Source organism: Rhinoraja longicauda, chromosome 9, assembly GCF_053455715.1.
Source record: "Rhinoraja longicauda isolate Sanriku21f chromosome 9, sRhiLon1.1, whole genome shotgun sequence".
Taxonomy (NCBI): Eukaryota; Metazoa; Chordata; class Chondrichthyes; order Rajiformes; family Arhynchobatidae; genus Rhinoraja; species Rhinoraja longicauda.
In genome coordinates, this window is record NC_135961.1 from 62,542,206 (window position 1) to 62,562,168 (window position 19,963).

Below are 19,963 nucleotides of genomic sequence, written 5' to 3' on the forward strand. Positions count from 1 at the left end.
GAAAGGCGCACTATGCAGATCATATTCCATGACTTTTCATGGGCACAAGAATCAGTTTTATGATTACATTTAATATCTTGTGATATCAACTCCTGTCATATATGGTGGATCCAGAAACCAACTACCATTACCTCAGAAGAGTTGAAAGATTTAGACTTCGCTGCATCTTACAGATCTTTTAAACATTACACGGCTTATTGGTCAAGAAGGCTTTTGGCACATTGGCCTTCATCAGTCAGAGCATTGAGTCCAGAGCTTGTGGGGAGTTCATGTTGCAGTTTTATAAGACGTTGTTGAGGCCGCATTTAGAGTCTTGTGTTCAGTTTTGGGCACCGTGCTGCAGGAACGATGTTGTCGAGCTGGAAAGGGCGCAGAGAGGATTTACGAGGATGTTGCCAGGACTTGAGGGCCTGAGCTTTTCGGGAGAGGTTGAGCAAGCTAGGACTTTATTCCTCGGAGCGCGGGAGGATGAGGGGTGATCTTATTGAGGTATACGAAATCAATAGTGGAACAGATCGGGTAGATGCACAAGTCTCTTACCCAGAGTTGGGGAATCGAGAACATGAGGACATAGGTTTAAAAGTGAGGGGGGAAGGAATTAACTTTTTGACACAAAGGTGGTGAGTGTATGGAACAAGCTGCCGGAGGAGGTAGTCGAGGCAGGGACTATCACAATGTTTAAGAAACAATTAGACAGGTACATGGATAGGACAGGTTTGGAGGGATATGGGCCAAATGCAGGCAGGTGGGACTAGTGTAGCTGGGACATGTTGGCCGGTGTGGACGCGTTGGGCTGGAGGACCAGTTTCCATGCTGAATGACTGTGACTCAACAAGCTTTGGCTGAAAGCTGTCATTATAAAGCAGCTCATCTAATATCACCAGTTCAGGTTTGACACGGCACAGGCTGATTGAACATACAAAAGGCCAACATGTGAAAAAGGACACAAAATGCTGGAGGATCTCAGCGGGTCAGGCAGCATCTCTGGAGAACAAGGATAGGTATCTTTTTGGGTCAGGACCCTTCTTCAGACTGAAGAATGATGCCGTCCTGACCTGAAACGTCACCTGTCCATATGTTCTCCACCAGTTGCTGCCCGACCTGCTGAGTTACTCCAGCAGTTTGGGTCCCTTTTTATTTGGTAAATCAGCATCTGCAGTTCCTTGTGTCAACTGTGGGCGTGTAAAATCTGAAGTGCAATTGAGTTGCAACTACCTTTCGCCATTTAAAATGCCGTGTCAGCACAATTGAACCATCGGATTGCATTAAAAAGTAGAGAGCCTACATTCAAATGATGCACTTCACTGTGCAACCTCCGCATGCTTCCAGGAGCATGCAGCGGCCCACAGCTTTCAAGAGAGAGATAGATAGAGCTCTTAAGGATAGCGGAGTCAGGGGGTATGGGGGGAAGGCAGGAACGGGGTACTGATTGAGAATGGTCAGCCATGATCACATTGAATGGCGGTGCTGGCTCGAAGGGCCAAATGGCCTCCTCCTGCACCTATTGTCTACTGTCTATTATCAGCACTCATCAATTGCACTTGCTTGGTGAGCAGCCTATTGAGCTATCCGAAGGGTCAGGTGAGCCCAGAATCCCCTGTGGTAGGGTCTGGGCCAAGTGTTCCAGGGAAAACCCCTTGCAAGGCAGCAACTCTACCGCTGCGCCACTGTGCCGCCCCACACTCTATTCTACACGCCCCAACATTCACTTCAATAGACAATAGACAATAGGTGCAGAAGGAGGCCATTTGGCCCTTCGAGCCAGCACCACCATTCAATGTGATCATGGCTGATCATCCACAAGCAGTACCTCGTTTCTGCCTTCTCCCCATACCCCCTGACTCCGCTATCCTTAAGAGCTCTATCTAACTCTCTCTTGAAAGCATCCAGAGAATTGGCCTCCACTGCCTTCTGAGGCAGAGAATTCCACAGATTCACAACTCTCTGACTGAAAAGGTTTTTCCTCATCTCCGTTCTAAATGGCCTACCCCTTATTCTTAAACTGTGGTCCCTGGTTCTGGACTCCCCCAACATCGGGAACATGTCTCCTGCCTCCAGAGTGTCCAATCCCTTAATAATCTTATATGTTTCAATAAGATCCCCTCTCATCCTTCTAAATTCCAGTGTATACAAGCCCAGCCGCTCCAGTCTTTCAACATACGACAGTCTCGCCATTCCGGGAATTAACATCGTGATCCTACGCTGCATTTATGCTGCACTCCCTCAATAATAAGAATGTCCTTCCTCAAATTTGGAGACCAAAACTGCACACAGTACTCCAGGTGCGGTCTCACTAGGGCCCTGTATAACTGCAGAAGGACCTCTTTGCTCCTATACTCAACTCCTCTTGTTATGAAGGCCAACATTCCATTGGCTTTCTTCACTGCCTGCTGCACCTGCATGCTTACTTTCACAAGCATTCCAGAAGGCAACCTCTATAACAAGGTGGGCTCCAGAGGGAATCCACCTGTATACCCATGGGATTAGGAGGGAGAGATAGATCAACCATGATTGAATGGCGGAGTAGATTTGATGGGCCAAATGGCCTAATTCTGCTCCTATCACTTATGACCTCATGGGCTCATAACAAGGTGGGCCTGTGTTCCAGAACAAGGTCGTCCCCCCCCGTCCCCCCCCAGGGAATCCCATGCAACAGGGTCTGTCACGAGTTCCAAGGGGAATCCCCTGTATCAAGGAACACTCCAGCCCGAGCCCTTGTTCCAAGGGGAATCCCCCCCTCTGTAATAACCTGGACTCGCGCTCCAGGAGGAACCCCCTTGCAACAAGGTGGGCAATGTCTCCAGGGGGAATCCTCTGTAACAATCTGGACCCGCCTTCCATGGGGATTCCCCCCTCCCCCTGTAACAATCTGGAGCCCACCTTCCAAGGGGAATCCCCCTCTAATAACTCACGTTCCAGGAGGAACCCCCTTGCAACAAGGTGGGCGATCTCTCCAGGGAAAATTCTCTGTAATAATCTGGGGTTCCACATTCCCTGGGGATTTCCCCCTCCACTGTAACAATCTGGAGCCCGCCTTCCATGGGGAATCCTCCTCTGTAATAACCTGGACTCACGTTCCAGGAGGAACTCCCTTGTAACAAGGTGGGCAATGTCTCAAGAGGGAATCCTCTGTAACAATCTGGAGCCTGCCTTCCCTGGGGATTCCCTCCTCCCCTCCACTGTAACAATGTGGGCCCACGTTCCATGGGGATTTCCCCCTCCCCTCCACTGTAACAATCTGGGCCCTGCCTTCCAAGGGGATTCCCCCTGACCTGTAACAATCTGGGCCCACTTCCATGGGGATTCCCTCCCCTCCACTGTAACAATCTGGGCCCACTTCCATGGGGATTCCCTCCCCTCCACTGTAACAATCTGGAGCCCACCTTCCATGGGGATTCCCCCCTCCCCTCCACTGTAACAATCTGGGCCCACGTTCCCTGGGGATTCCCCCTCACCCCTGTAACAATCTGGGGCCCGCGTTCCATGGAGATTCCCTCCCCTCCACTGTAACAATGTGGCCCTGCTCCCTGGGGATTCCCCCCTCCCCTCCACTGTAATAACCTGGGCCCACGTTCCATGGGGATTCCCTTCCCCCCCCCACCACACCACTGTAACAGTCTGGGCCCGCGTTCCATGGGGATTCCCTGCCCCCCTCCACTGTAACAGTCTGGGGCCCGCCTTCCATGGGGAATCCTCCTCTAATAACCTGGACTCACGTTCCAGGAGGAACCCCTTGTAACAAGGTGGGCAATGTCTGCAGAAGGAATCCTCTGTAACAATCTGGGGCCCACCTTCCCTGGGGATTCCCCCCTCCCCCTGACCTGTAACAGTTTGGGGCCCAGGTTCCATGGGGATTCCCCCCTCCCCTCCACTGTAACAATCTGGGGCCCGCGTTCCCTGGGGATTCCCCCCTTCCTCCCCTCCACTGTAACAATCTGGGCCCACGTTCCCTGGCATCCCTCCCCCTGACCTGTAACAATCTGGGCCCACCTTCCATGGGGATTCCCCCCTCCCACTGTAACAATCTGGGCCCACCTTCCATGGGGATTCCCCTCTCCCACTGTAACAATCTGGGCCCACGTTCCCTGGCATCCCCCCCTCCCCCTGACCTGTAACAATCTGGGCCCACGTTCCATGGGGATTCCCCCCTCCCACTGTAACAATCTGAAGCCCACCTTCCATGGGGACTCCCCCTCCCCTCCACTGTAACAATCTGAAGCCCACCTTCCATGGGGATTCCCCCCTCCCACTGTAACAACATGGGCCCCGCGCTGTATTCTGCTACTCACAACTGCAGCATCCACTCCCCGCTCAGGATCAGCGTCCAGTTGGTGTCGCCCAGCGGCTCGACTGCAGGCTCGGCTGTGCCTCCCTGCTCTGTCTCTGTCTCTGTCTCTGTCTCTGCCTTGCAGCGTGTAGACTGGGCCAGCACCAGCACCAGCAGCAGCAGCACCAGGCTCCAAACCCAGGCCCCTTCTTGCACCCGGCAGCACACCATTTTTCCTGTTGTTGTTCTTGCCTCTTTCCTTCCAAAACCCCTTAAAATGCAACGAGTTTTCAAAGCAGCTCCTTTAAAGTAAAAACGAACCAGCCGCCCTTTATTTCAAACTTCTGTTGGCGCTCCCACTAACTACCGCCTGTATAGTCGTTGCCGCACTGAACCCACCCTCCACAACCCACACCCAGCGGCTGAGGTCAGAGTGCTTCATGTAACTCCACCCTCAAACTGGAAGTGATGCTGCAAAGAGGTGCCCACATACACTTGTTGTAGGAAGGAACTGCAGATGCTGGTTTCAACCGAATACAGACACAGAAATGCTGGAGTAAAAACTTGTTGGAGTGATCCACCAAGATGCCATAGGACACCTGGTTCTGGTTCTGGTTGATTCCTTCTTCCCTGTGTAGGAAAATAACTGCAGATGCTGGTACAAATCGAAGGTATCACAAAATGCTGGACCATCTCCGACATCTGACGTTAAGGGCGTGCAGCGTAGGTTTACTAGGTTAATTCCCGGAATGGCGGGACTGTCATATGTTGAAAGACTGGAGCAACTAGGCTTGGAAACACTGGAATTTAGAAGAATGAGAGGAGATCTTATCGAAACGTACAAGATTATTAAGGGGTTGGACACGTTAGAGGCAGGAAACATGTTCCCAATGTTGGGGGAGTCCAGAACAAGGGGCCACAGTTTAAGAATAAGGGGTAGGCCATTTAGAACTGAGATGAGGAAAAACTTTTTCAGTCAGAGAGTTGTGAATCTGTGGAATTCTCTGCCTCAGAAGGCAGTGGAGGGCAATTCTCTGAATGCATTCAAGAGAGAGCTGGATAGAGCTCTTAAGGATAGCGGAGTCAGGGGGTATGGGGAGAAGGCAGGAACGGGGTATTGATTGAGAATGATCAGCCATGATCACATTGAATGGCGGTGCTGGCTCGAAGGGCCGAATGGCCTCCTCCTGCACCTATTGTCTATCTCCCTCCCGTTTCTGGACCTCATCATCTTCATCACAGGAGACAGACTAGTGACGGACATCTACTATAAACCCACTGACTCACATAGCTATCTGGACTACACTTCTTCCCACCCGGTCCCCTTCAAAAAGTCTGTCCCCTACTCCTAATTCCTCCGTCTACGCCGCATCTGCGCCCGGGATGAGATGTTTCACACTAGGGCGTCAGAGATGTTCTCATTCTTCAGGAAATGGGGCTTCCCCTCCTCCATTATAGATGAGGCTCTCACTAGGGTCTCTTCTACATCCCGCAGCTCCGCTCTTGCTCCCCCTCCCCCCACTCGCAACAAGGACAGAATCCCCCTCGTTCTCACCTTCCACCCCACCAGCCAGCGGATCCAACATATCATCCACCAACATTTCCATCACCTACAACGGGACCCCACCACTGGCCATATCTTCCCATCCCCTCCCCTCTCTGCGTTCCGCAGAGACTGTTCCCTCTGTAACTCCCTGGTCCACTCGTCCCTTCCCACCCAAACCACCCCATCCCCGGGCACTTTCCCCTGCAGCCGCACGAGATGCAACACCTGTCCCTTTACCTCCCCCCTCAACTCCATCCAACTCCATACACTGGAATTTAGAAGGATGAGGGGGGATCTTATTGAAACATATAAGATAATTAGGGGATTGGACACATTAGAGGCAGGAAACATGTTCCCAATGTTGGGGGAGTCCAGAACAAGGGGCCACAGTTTAAGAATAAGGGGTAGGCCATTTAGAACGGAGATGAGGAAGAACTTTTTCAGTCAGAGAGTGGTGAAGGTGTGGAATTCTCTGCCTCAGAAGGCAGTGGAGGCCAGTTCGTTGGATGCTTCCAAGAGAGAGCTGGATAGAGCTCTTAAGGATAGCGGAGTGAGGGGGTATGGGGAGAAGGCAGGAACGGGGTACTGATTGAGAGTGATCAGCCATGATCGCATTGAATGGCAGTGCTGGCTCGAAGGGCTGAATGGCCTACTCCTGCACCTATTGTCTATTGTCTATTGTCTATTGTCTACTGACCCAAACAGTCTTTCCAGGTGAGACAAAGGTTCACCTGCACCTCCTCCAACCTCATCTATTGTATCCGCTGCTCCAGATGTCAACTTATTTACATCGGCGAATCCAAACGCAGTCTCGGCGATCACTTCGCTCAACACCTGCACTCAGTCCCCGTTAATCAATCTGATCTCCCGGTGGCTGAGCACTTCAACTCCCCCTCCCACTCCCAGTCTGACCTTTCTGTCATGGGCCCCCTCCAGTGCCATAGTGAGGCCCACCGGAAATTGGAGGAACAGCACCTCATATTTCGCCTGGGCAGTTTGCAGCCCAGTGGTATGAACATCGACTTTTCCAACTTTAGATAGTTCCTCTGTCCCTCTCTTCCCCTCCCCCTTCCCAGATCTCCCTATATCTTCCTGTCTCCACCTATATCCTTCCTTTGTCCCGCCCCCCTGTCATCAGTCTGAAGAAGGGTCTCGACCCGAAACGTCACCCATTCCTTCTCTCCTGAGATGCTGCCTGACCTGCTGAGTTACTCCAGCATCTTGTGAATAAATACCTTCGATTTGTACCAGCATCAGCACTTATGTTCTTACAAAATGCTGGAGTAACTCAGCGGGTCAGGCAGCATCTCTGGAGAGAAGGAATGGGTGACGTTTCGGGTCGAGACCCTTCTTCAGACTGAAAGTCACAGGAAAGTGAAACGAGAGATAAAGAACAATGAATGAAAGATGTGCAAAAAAGTGACGATGAAAAAGGAAACAGGCCATTGTTAGCCGTTTGTTGGGTGAAAACGAGAAGCTGGTGCGACTTGGGTGGGGGAGGGGTAGAGAGAGAGGGAATGCCGGGGCTGCCTGAAGTGAGAGAAATCAATGTCCATACCACTGGGCTGTAAGCTGCCCAAACGAAATATGAGATGCTGTTCCTCCAGTTTGCGTTTAGCCTCACTCTGACAATGGAGGAGGCCTAGGACAGAAAGGTCAGTGTGGGAATGTGAAGGAGATAATTAGATTGCTTTCCCTCTCTCTCCGTCCCTCCTAGGGTTGCCAACTTCCTCACTCCCAAATAAAGGACAAAGGGTGACTTCACCCAGCCAGCGGCCACGTGCTCCCGCTCCACCAATGGTGGCCACCCGGGCCGGGAGGTGGGTTGCTACGCAACCACCGTTAGGCGGGGCCTACGGGCCTACGGGCCTACAATGAAGTCCGGGACTTCAGCGCCCCCGGGCTACAGTGTCTGGGCCTACAGTGTCTAGGCCTACAGTGTCTGGGCCTTCAGCACCCTTCGGGCCTATAGTGCCCTTCGGGCCTAATACGGGACAGGGGCGGTCCCATACGGGACAAACCAATTTCGCCCAAAATACAGGATGTCCCAGCTAATACGGAACAGTTGGCAACCCCTAGTCCCTCCCCACTCATAGTTCTCCCACTAGTTTCACTGTGCTCCTGAATAATGATACTGATTGTATGGCTCTTTGTCATCTTCCCCTCAGCTAACAATGAACCAATCTACACCTCCTTGATCACCGTCTGCTTTGACCAGTCGTTTTCACACCATAATAGACAATAGACAATAGGTGCAGGAGGAGTAGGCCATTCGGCCCTTCGAGCCAGCACCACCATTCAATGTGATCATGGCTGATCATTCTCAATCAGTACCCCGTTCCTGCCTTCTCCCCATACCCCCTGACTCCGCTATCCTTAAGAGCTCTATCTAGCTCTCTCTTGAATGCATTCAGAGAACTGGCCTTCACTGCCTTCTGAAGCAGAGAATTCCACAGATTTTCAACTCTCTGACTGAAAAAGTTTTTCCTCATCTCTGTTCTAAATGGCCTACCTCTTATTCTTAAACTGTGGCCCCTGGTTCTGGACTCCCCCAACACTTATCCACATTAAACCACATCCAGCCAAACCCAAGTACAGTAGGTAGAGCAAAGGGCGCAGAGTGCAGAATATAGTTCTCAGCATTGTCGCGCATCGGCTCCAGAGACAACGTTCACTGCCCGCAATGGGGTGGAGGTGAATCGGACAGAGCCGTGAGCTTATGGAAGGACCGTTCAGAAGCTTGATAACAGAGGGGAATTAAATGGTGATTTATCCCACCCTTCAAAATGTAAGGATGAATGGCCTCTCGTTTCTTATTCTACATATTTCTTCAATTTCAAACCATCGTGTTCATTATCAGTCTTCCAGTTTTGGGGCATCAAAATAAAATGAAGAAAATAAATCGCTGAACGTCTGTGTGGGAAGGAACTGCAGATGCTGGTTTAAACCGAAGGCAGACACAAAAAGCTGGAGTAACTCAGCGGGACAGGCAGCACCTCGGGATGGAAGGAACGGGTGACGTTTCGGGCCGAGACACTTCTTGTTCTTCAGTCTGAAGAAGGGTCTCGCCCCGAAATGTCACCCATTCCTTCTCTTCAGAGACGCTGCCTGTCCCGCTGAGTTACTCCAGCATCTTGTGTCTATCTTCGGTTTAAACCAGCATCTGCAGTTCCTTCCTACATATTATATAGACCTTCCCATGTGCAACCTTTAGCATTAACACCACAAATAGATTTCTGGGCAATTGTACGGCTCCCTGTGTCTGCGTTCAGCTGAACAAATGTATTTGTGGTAACATAATGAAAGGGGATAACCACATCTCTTTTAAATACGATGGAATGTGGGCTCCATTGTTAAAACTGTATTATAAATAATTTATATACCCTCATGAATAACTGACAAGACAATAGACAATAGGTGCAGGAGGAGGCCATTCGGCCCTTCGAACCAGCACCGCCATTCAATGTGATCATGGCTGATCATTCTCAATCAGTACCCCGTTCCTGCCTTCTCCCCATACCCCCTGACTCCGCTATCCTCAAGAGCTCTATCTAGCTCTCTCTTGAATGCATTCAGAGAATTGGCCTCCACTGCCTTCTGAGGCAGAGAATTCCACAGATTCATAACTCTCTGACTGAAAAGGTTTTCCCTCATCTCAGTTCTAAATGGCCTACCCCTTATTCTTAAACTGTGGCCCCTGGTTCTGGACCCCCCCCAACATTGTGAACATGTTTCCTGCCTCTAACGTGTCCAACCCCTTAATAATCTTATACGTTTCAAATATATTGGACAGTTACATGCGTCGGCGCGGTGGCGCGGCGGTAGAATTGTTGCCTCACAGCGCTTGCAGCCCACGAAGACCCAGGTTCAATCCTGACCAACGGTGCTGTCTATACGGAGTTTGTACGTTCTCCCCGTGAACGCGCGGGGTCTTTTTCTCCCAGATCTTCGGTTTCCTCCCACGCTACAAAGACGCGGAGGTTGGTCAGGCATGTATGGCAAAATCCTTCTCAGAATTCAATCCGTCTTCCATTCCAAAATGGAATGAGTAGAAACAAATATATCAAAGAATCACCAAGTGTCACCAAGGTCATAAGATCATAAGTGATAGGAGCAGAATAAGGCCATTCGGCCCATCAAGTCTACACCGCCATTCAATCCTGGCTAATCTATATCTCTCCCTATCCCTACGTAACCCCATTCTCCTGCCTTCTCCCCATAAGGCGCACAGGTTTGTAGGTAAATTGGCTTGGTATCGTTGTAAATTGTCCCGAGTGTGTGTACGATAGTGTTAGACAATAGACAATAGACAATTGACAATAGGTGCAGGAGGAGGCCATTCGGCCCTTCGAGCCAGCACCGCCATTCAATGTGATTATGGCTGATCATTCAGCGGGGATCGCTGGTCGGTGCGGACTCGTTGGGCCGAAGGGCCTGTTTCGGCGCTGTATCTCTAAACTAAACTAAACTAAACATACATAGGAAGGGTTTAGAAGGATATGGGTCAAACATGGGGAAATGGGGCAAGTTAAAGTGGATGGAGCATCTTGGTCAGCAGAGACAAGTCAGGCCGAAGGGCCTGCTATATATGAAGTTATGACCCTGAAATACTGTGACATGTTGTGCAAAAACTAATTGTCCATCTTTTATTTTAATTTGAAAGCTGGCTTTCTGTTGTTTGACTCCACTACAATGACACAAGACAGATTCGTAATGGAAAAGAACTGCAGATGCTGGTGTATAATAAAAAAATGACACAAAGTGCTGGAGTAACTCAGCGGGTCAATGCAGCATCTCTGGAGAAAAATGGGGGGGGTCTGAAGAAGAGTCTCGACCCGAAACGTCACCCATCCCTTTTTCTACAGACAAAATGTGCAGGAAGGAACTGCAGGTGCTGGTTTACACCAAAGTATCGTACACACACTCTAGGGTGTAGCGACCATAGGGATTGGTCCTGAGAGTCGAACCCTCGGATTGGCCAGCAAGGTCAGGTGGTGGTTTGGGCGCCCAAAACCAGTCAGTGGGAAGAGAACTTCGATGTGAACAGTTTGAGTTAATGGTTGTCTGTAATCTCGTTTGTTATCCTTTGTAATTGAATATTGCTGCCGCAATAAACTTCTTTAACAAAGTACAAGCCTCCAGACTCGCCATATTGGTGACCCCGACGTGATCTAGCCGATCATCTACCATGGAGGGACACGACCCCCCACCCGCTTTGGTTCTAACGCCCGGCGTACCGCAGCTAAACGCGGTCAGCGTTCATCTTCCTCCGTTTTGGGCGCATCAACCACACCTTTGGTTTGCCCATGCTGAAGCACAGTTCCACCTGATCCGGGAACCCCTGCTCCTGTGGTTCCTGCAGCCCCTCTCCGTACTCGTTCTGGTCGCGAAATCCGGCTCCCTGCTAGATTCCGTACCTCGGGTTCTGGGGGGGGTCATGCAGCGACCATAGGGATTGGTCCTGAGAGTCGAACCCTCGGATTGGCCAGCTAGGTCAGGTGGTGGTTTTGGCGCCCAAAACCAGTCAGTGGGAAGAGAACTTCGATGTGAACAGTTTGAGTTAATGGTTGTCTGTAATCTCGTTTGTTATCCTTTGTAATTGAATATTGCTGCCGCAATAAACTTCTTTAACAAAGTACAAGCCTCCAGACTCGCCATCAGGGACAATTTACAATGATACCAAGCCAATCTACCTACAAACCTGTGTGTCTTACAGGGAGAAGGCAGGAGAATGGGGTTACATGGAGATAGGGAGAGATAGATCAGCCATGATGAATGGCGGAATAGTCTTGATGGGCCGAATGGCCTTATTCTGCACCTATCACATGATCCTATGATTTTGGTGTCACGTCACAAAAAGTGATTCTTTGATATCCTTTAGCGGGTCAGGCAGCATCTCCGGAGAGAAGGAATGGGTGACGTTTCGGGTCGAGACCTTTCTTCAGACCCTTCAGGTCTCAAACCGAATCATCGCACCCCATCCTTTTTCTCCAGAGATGCTGCCTGACCCGCTGAGTTACTCCAGCACTCTGAGTCGACATTCGCACGCAAATTGGGCGCCGCGTGAATTGCAATTAAAGTCCGGCAATTCTTTGAGTAAACTTTTTTGGAATGAAGCAGAGTTCATTAACGACTTTTTTTCCTGAAGATGCTAAGTTGCAATCTAAATTCTTGGCCAGATGGGGCCCTTGTTGTGGATTCATGAGGTGGGATTTGTAAGCCCACTGCTAACCCAACCACGGCTTTAAAAAATAAAATTAAAAGTATTAAATATTAAAAAAGAAGACTCCGTGGCCGAGAATGTATTGGATCCTGCTCAAAAGTGTGGAAAATCATTCAACTGGGAATCTTCCAAGAAATATACAATTTGCATCTGCTGTCAAACCAACTAATGTGTGTGTGTGTGCTGGCGTACCAGTTTCAAGTGTTGTTCTGCTCACTGCTTCTACTAATTGGTCTTAGTTCAGTTCAGTTCAGAGATACGGCGCGGAAACAGGCCCTTCGGCCCACCGGGTCCGTGCCGACCAGCGATCCCCGCGCAGTAACACTATCCTACACCCACTGGGGATTATTTTTACATTTATACCAAGCCAATTAACCCTACAAACCTGCACGCCTTTGGAGTGTGGGAGGAAACCGAAGATCTCGGAGAAAACCCACGCAGGTCACGGCGGAGAACGTACAAACTCCATACAGGTCCATGGTCGGGATGGAACCCGGGTCCAGCCTGCTCATCCTCTCTCTATAACACAGACCCTCGAGTCCTAGCAGCATCCTTGTCAATAGTGACTGGTTAATAGGGCGTTGGAAGGCGCTGGGCCTGTACGCGCTGGAGTGCAGAAGGATGGGGAGGGGGGAGGTGGGGGGGGGGGACCTGTGAAACTTGCCGTATAGTGAAAGGCCTGGATGTAGGGGACGTGGAGAGGATGTTTCCATAGTGGGAGAGTCTAGGACCAGAGGGCACGGCATCAGAATATAAGGACGTTCCTTTAGAAAGGGGATGAGGAGGAATTTCTTTAGCCAGAGGGTGGTGAATCTGTGGAACTCATTGCCACAGACGGCTGTGGAGGCCAAGTCAGTGGATATTCGTTAGGTGGAGATTGACTGCTTCTTGATTAGTACGGGTGTCAGGGATCAGGGAAGGCAGAAGAATGGGGTTGAGAGGGAAAGACAGATCAGCCATGATTGAATGACAGAATGGACTCGATGGGCCGAATGGCCTTATTCTTTCTGTTCCTACAACCTGTGGACGTTATGACTGTGTGGCAAATGAAGTTCCTCGTATGTTGCAAAACATGCTTGGCTAATAAAGTATGATTGTGATTGTGATTGTGATTGCAATTACGTTGATACAATGAGTTTAGTTTAGTTTAGAGATACAGCGCGGAAACAGGCCCTTTGGCTCACCTTGTCCGCGCCGACCAGCGATCCCCGCGCACCAACACTATCCTACACACACCAGGGACAATTTACATTTACACCAAGCCAATTAACCTGCAAAACAATAGACAATAGACAATAGACAATAGGTGCAGGAGGTGGCCATTCGGCCCTTCGAGCCAGCACCGCCATTCAATGTGATCATGGCTGATCATTCTCAATCAGTACCCCATTCCTGCCTTCTCCCCATACCCCCTGACTCCGCTATCCTTAAGAGCTCTATCTTGCTCTCTCTTGAATGCATTCAGAGAATTGGCCTCCACTGCCTTCTGAGGCAAAGAATTCCACAGATTCACAACTCTCTGACTGAAAAAGTTTTTCCTCATCTCAGTTCTAAATGGCCTACCCCTTATTCTTAAACTGTGGCCCCTGGTTCTGGACTCCCCCAACATTGGGAACATGTTTCCTGCCTCTAACGTGTCCAACCCCTTAATGATCTTATACGTTTCGATAAGGTCTCCTCTCATCCTTCTAAATTCCAGTGTATACAAGCCTAGTCGCTCCAGTCTTTCAACATATGCGTCTTTGGAGTGTGGGAGGAAACTGAAGATCTCAGAGAAAACCCACGCAGGTCGCGGGGAAAAGGTACAAACTCTGTACAGACGGCGCCCGTAGTCAGGATCAAATTTCGAAAGTTTGCAGATTTGGCAAGTGAACAGATAAAACCCAGATTGCAAATTCCACAGCCTAAGTGACCGGTGTCTGGGGGGGAATCTGTATTTTCTCATGTGCAGCTGTAAAGTGAAGCCCCCAGATATCTTCTGATGGAATCTACAAACAGCTCGGTGCCCACTTGACATAGAGGTGGTTTTCAAATGGGATTCCTCATTGGAATTTGAAGACCACCGTTCATAAGATCATAAGAGATTAGGAGCAGAATTAGGCCATTCGGCCCGGCAAGTCTACTCCGCCATTCAATCGTGGCTGATCTATCTCTCCCTCCTAACCCCATTCTCCTGCCTTCTCCCCATAACCCCTGACACCCGTACTAATGAAGGATTTAGTACACATCTCTGTCTTGAATATATCCACTGACTTGGCCTTCTGTGGCAAAGAATTCCACAGATTCACCGCCCTCTGACTAAAGAAATACCTAATCTCCTTCCTAAAAGATATACCTCATCTCCTTCCTAAAAGGACGTCATTTAATTCTGAGGCTGTGACCTCTGATCCTAGACTCTCCCACCAGTGGAAACATCCTCCCACATCCACTCTATCCAGGCCTTTCACTATCCTGTGCAGTTTCAATGAGGCCCCCCCTCATCCTTCCAAACACCAGCGAGTACAGGCCCAGTGCTGACAAACGCTCATCATATGTTAACCTTACTCATTCCTGGGGTCTTAATGTAACACAGGAATGAAAGAGTTGCTGTTGATTGTAATCCGCTCGCCCTGTCTACGCTTGGACGTGAGGTTGCTGAGATTAGCTTTGACTGCAAACCTCCTGGGACCAGCACAATAAGGCCCTGTCTCGCCTCACTCATTATGAAGATCGATGGGCACAGTGCCAGGGAGTAGCAGGTGCCCTGGTGGAAACTATATTACTGCTTGGTTAACCATCCCGAGGAGAACAGGGCAGCTTACAAGCCAGCGTTAGGAATACTGATTTCTCCAACTTCAAGTAACCCTTGCATCCCCCCCTCTCTCTCTCTCTCTCTCCGTCCCTCCTCCACCATAGTCGTACTAGTTCCACTGTCGTCATGCTTGGTTTCAATAGACAATAGACAATAGGTGCAGGAGGAGGCCATTCGGCCCTTCGAGCCAGCACCGCCATTCAATGTGATCATGGCTGATCATTCTCAATCAGTACCCCGTTCCTGCCTTCTCCCCATCCCCCCTGACTCCGCTATCCTTAAGAGCTCTATCCAGCTCTCACTTGAATGCATTCAGAGAATTGGCCTCCACTGCCTTCTGAGGCAGAGAATTCCGCAGATTCACAACTCTCTGACTGAAAAAGTTTTTCCTCATCTCAGTTCTAAATGGCCTACCCTTTATTCTTAAACTGTGGCCCCTGGTTCTGGACTCCCCCAACATTGGGAACATGTTTCCAGCCTCTAACGTGTCCAACCCCTTAATAATCTTATACGGTTCAATAAGATCCCCTCTCATCCTTCTAAATTCCAGTGTATAGAAGCCTAGTCGATCCAGTCTTTCAACATATGATAGTCCCGCCTTTCCGGGAATTAACCTAGTTTGCTGTTTGCATCCACGCGTTTCCTTGCACAACCCAAACACGTGCGTGTTTGTAGGTTGACCGGCCCTCTGTAAATTGCACCTGGTGTGCAGTGAGTGGATGAGAAAGTGGGATAGCATGGAACCAGTGTGTGAACGGGTGATCGACGGCTGGCGTGGACTCAGTGGGCCGAAGTCCAGTTCAGGGTCCAATTTCCATTGTGCTCAGAGTTGCCAACTATCTCACTCCCAAATAAGGGACAAATGGTGACGTCACCGCCCTGCACCCCACGTGACCTCACCCAGCCAGCGGCCACGTGTTCCCGCTCCACCAATGGCGGCCGCCCGGGCCGGGAGGCGGGTTGCTACCCAACCTCTGTTAGGCGACGCCCGGGCCTACACTGTCCGGGCCTGCAGTGTCAGGGCCGACAGTGTCCAGACCTACAGTGTCCGGGCCTACAGTGTCCGGGCCTACAGCGTCCGGGCCTACAGCGTCCGGGCCTACAGAGTCCGGGCCTACAGTGTCCTGGCCTACAGCGTCCGGGCCTACAGCGTCCGGGCCTACAACGCTCCCCGGGCCTAAGACGGGATAAGGGTGGTCCCATACGGGACAAGCCAATTTAGCCCAATATACAGGATGTCCCGGCTAATACGGGACAGTTGGCAACCCAAGTTGGGCATCTCTAAATTAAACTAATCTAAACCCTTCTTGAGAATGATTGCAGCATATTGTTTCTGGAAGATCAGAGCAATGGTGGTTTACTTTACTTATCACAAGGTGCTTTGTTTGGTAGTGTTGCTGTTATGGCGAGTCCGAAACTTGTTGGTTGTAGAAGAAGTTTATTGCAGCCGCAATATTCGAATACAGAGTTAAACAACAAGGTACAGACGCTAACACTGATGGGACTGTAGGCAGCTGGTCTGAATGGTCCGGAAACAGATCTCCGGGTACTCGAAGTGTCGAGCCATATACTAGCTCTGCGGACGACGCACCGAGATCTAGCTTGGGAGCAGTCCGGATGCCCAACAGAACCCAAGGGAGCTGGTCTACCCAGTCCGGGCCTTCAAGCCTTGCACTGAGGGACGCCTTAAGTTGGCGGTGGAACCTTTCTACGAGTCCATTTGCCTGGGGGTGATATGCAGTCGTGGGTTGTAACTTGGACCCGTACAGTTCTGCAAGCGCGGCCCAGAGGGACGAAGTGAACTGTGGCCCTCTGTCAGTGGTAATAACTGCTGGGACCCCGAAACGAGCTACCCAATGAAGGGCCAAAGTCCTAGCACAAGACGCTGATGAAATATCAAACAATGGGAAAGCCTCTGGCCACCGGGTGAACCGATCCACCACCGTGAGGAGGTGGGTGTAGCCCCGGGAGGAAGGCAAGGGCCCGACCAAATCCACGTGGATGTGGAAAAAACGAACAGCCGGGACCTCGAAATCCTGTACGGGGGGCTGGACTTTAGCGGTCTGACAGGGCACGCAGGAACGTGCCCACCCCGCTACCTGTTTCCGTAGGCCATGCCAGACAAACCTCGCTGCTACCAAGGCAGAGGTGGAGCGGATGGACGGGTGCGCCAGCCCATGAATGGCATCGAAAACCCGGCGCTGAAGGGAGGGCGGTACTACCGGCCTGGGACGGGGAAGAGAAACATCGCACCAGACTTTTGTGCCCGCCGACCCACAAGCTACCTGGGCCAACTTCAATCCCGAAGTGGTGGACCGGTAAGCCGAAACGGTATCCGCCAGAAGCTGTGCCTCCGCAAGCTCCTGGGGATCCACTTCGCAGTCCACCGCCGAAATAGGGGAAAGAGCAGGTCTAGACAGGGCGTCAGCAACGGCATTAAGCTTACCCGCGACATGACGGACATCGGTGGTAAATTCGGAGATAGCAGTCAGGTGCCGCTGCTGGCGGGCCGACCATGGGTCAGACAATTTCAAAAAAGCAAATGTTAATGGTTTGTGGTCCGTAAAGGCCACAAATGGGCGGCCCTCGAGGAAGTACCTGAAATGACGAACAGCTAAATAGAGAGCCAGAAGCTCTCGGTCAAATGCGCTATACTTCAGCTCGGCCGAATTTAGTTGCCGGCTGAAAAACGCCAATGGCTGCCAACGGCCACCGACCTGCTGCTCCAGAACCCCGCCCACCGCCACGTCAGAGGCGTCAACCGTCAGGGCCGTGGGGGCGGAGGGGCTCGGATGGACCAACATGGTGGCGTCTGCCAAGGCTGCCTTAGCTGCTGTAAAAGCCGACTCAGTGGTCGGGGACCACAACAACTCTACCGGTTTTCCCGCAAGGCACTGGAAGAGCGGGCGCATGACTCGCGCAGCTGCCGGAACGAACCTATGGTAGAAATTAACCATGCCTACGAACTCCTGTAGCCCTTTTACTGTGGTGGGCCTAGGAAATGCCCGGATAGCCTCCACCTTTTCGGGCAAAGGGGAGGCGCCGGCAGGGGTAATTCTGTGCCCTAGAAAATCAAGAGCAGGAAGGCCGAATTGACATTTGGAGGGTTGGATTATGAGCCCGTGGTCTTGGAGCCGCTGGAACACGGTCCGCAAATGGGCCTGGTGTTCCTGCACGGAGGGGCTGGCTACCAGGATGTGGTCTAAATAAATAAACAAAAACGGTAAACCCCGGCCCACGCGGTCCATCAGTCGCTGGAAAGCCTGTGCCGCGTTCTTTAAACCGAAAGGCATACGCAACCATTCAAACAACCCGAACGGAGTAATTGTTGCAGTTTTCTGTATGTCCTCCGGTCGCACCGGAATCTGATGGTATCCTCGCACCAAATCGATTTTGGAAAACACCACCGCTCCTTCCAGCCCAGATGAAAAATCCGTGAGCAGCAGTCGGACATCCTCGGGAAGTTTCTCGCGGAATGCCTGTTCGAACATAGGGCAATCCGTATGCTCACCGGCTAGCATCATCATTTCGGCCATGAGGACGGAAGGCAGTTGGTCTCCAAGATCTGGTAGGTGCAGAAGTTTTGCCGCACCACCATGCTTATTCAACCCGAAGGTTCGCAGTAATACTTTCTTCATGGCCTCGTACTTGTTTTCCGCAGGTGGATCCACGATGAACCGCATCACGCGCTTGGTTGTGTCCGGCGATAGAGCGCTGACGAGGTAGTAGTACATCGTGGATTCGTCCGACACCTTCTTTATATGAAATTGAGCCTCGGTGTGGATAAACCAAGCTTGCGGTGCGTGCGTCCAAAACAACGGAAGGTGAACGCTTGCCGCGCTTAACTCCGGTGTGCCCGGCTCGGTCATCGTCAACGAGGCGTCGGGTTCCTGCTCAGTCGGTGATCGTCCAGATCACGTCGGGGTCACCAATATGGCGAGTCCGAAACTTGTTGGTTGTAGAAGAAGTTTATTGCAGTCGCAACATTCGAATACAGAGTTAAACAACAAGGTAAAGGACAACCATCACAAACTTACTGTCTTCCTTGAAGACTTCGCCGAACTGACTAAATCGGGCGCCAAACGCGCACATGACATCGCTGGCCAATCAGCGATGTCGCTCCCTGGACCAATCCCCATGGTCGCGTTCCCACGTGACCTCGCTGGCCAATCCGAGGGTTCGACGACCTGGACCATTCTCTATGGTCGCTACACTGTCTTACAGCACTTACAGCTCCAGAGAGACAGTTTGATCCCGACCACGGGTGCTGTCTGTACGGAGTTTGTACGTTCTCCCCGCGACCTGCGTGGGCTTTCTACGAATCTTCCGTTACCTCCCACACTCCGAAGACATGCAAGTTTGTAGTTTAATTGGCTTCGGGTATGAATGTAAAAATTGTCTCTAGTGCGTGTAGGATAGAGTTAATAAGTGGGGATCGCAGGTCGACGTGGACTCGATGGGCTGAAAGGCCTGTTTCCGCGCTGTATCTCTAAAACTAAATTTTAAAACTTTTAAAAACTAAGACAGTAAATTTTTTCAGACTCATCATAATCATCTTACTGATTTGTGGCATGCCAAGTGTATTCTCACTATCGTTCATAAACGTCATATTGAAATTAAGTTTTGTAGTAATAACTATTTTATAAAAATATGAACTTAATCTATACAGCAACACCAAGTTGATAGTGGATAACACCACTATTCAGACTATCGTATTTTGACCACGGGTGATGTCTGTACGGAGTTTGTACGTTCTCCCCATGACCTAAGTGGGTTTTTCCTGGGATCTCCGGTTTCCTCCCACACTCCAAAGACGTGATTTAGATTTAGATTTAGAGATACAGCGCGGAAACAGGCCCTTCGGCCCACCGAGTCCGCGCCGCCCAGCGATCCCCGCACATTAACACTATCCTACACACACTAGGGACAATTTTTACATTTGCCCAGCCAATTAACCTACATACGTCTTTGGAGTGTGGGAGGAAACCGAAGATCTTGGTGAAAACCCACGCAGGTCACGGGGAGAATGTACAAACTCCATACAGACGGCGCCCGTAGTCAGGATCGAACCTGAGTCTCCGGCGCTGCATTCGCTGTAAGGCAGAAACTCTACCGCTGCGCCACCGTGCCAATTAG

At 50.8% G+C, this 19,963-nt stretch overlaps 1 protein-coding gene across 1 annotated transcript in view; it reads right to left on the minus strand.

Annotated features, from left to right (window-relative positions):
* The window catches only part of tmx4 (thioredoxin-related transmembrane protein 4), a 62,690-nt gene extending 58,034 nt beyond the window's left edge, over positions 1–4,656 (minus strand). Inside the window, 1 exon segment of the mRNA XM_078405621.1 lies at positions 4,290–4,656. Coding sequence (XP_078261747.1) covers positions 4,290–4,498 — 209 coding nt within the window. The 5' untranslated portion in view covers positions 4,499–4,656.
* Between the last annotated feature and the right edge of the window lie 15,307 nt (positions 4,657–19,963).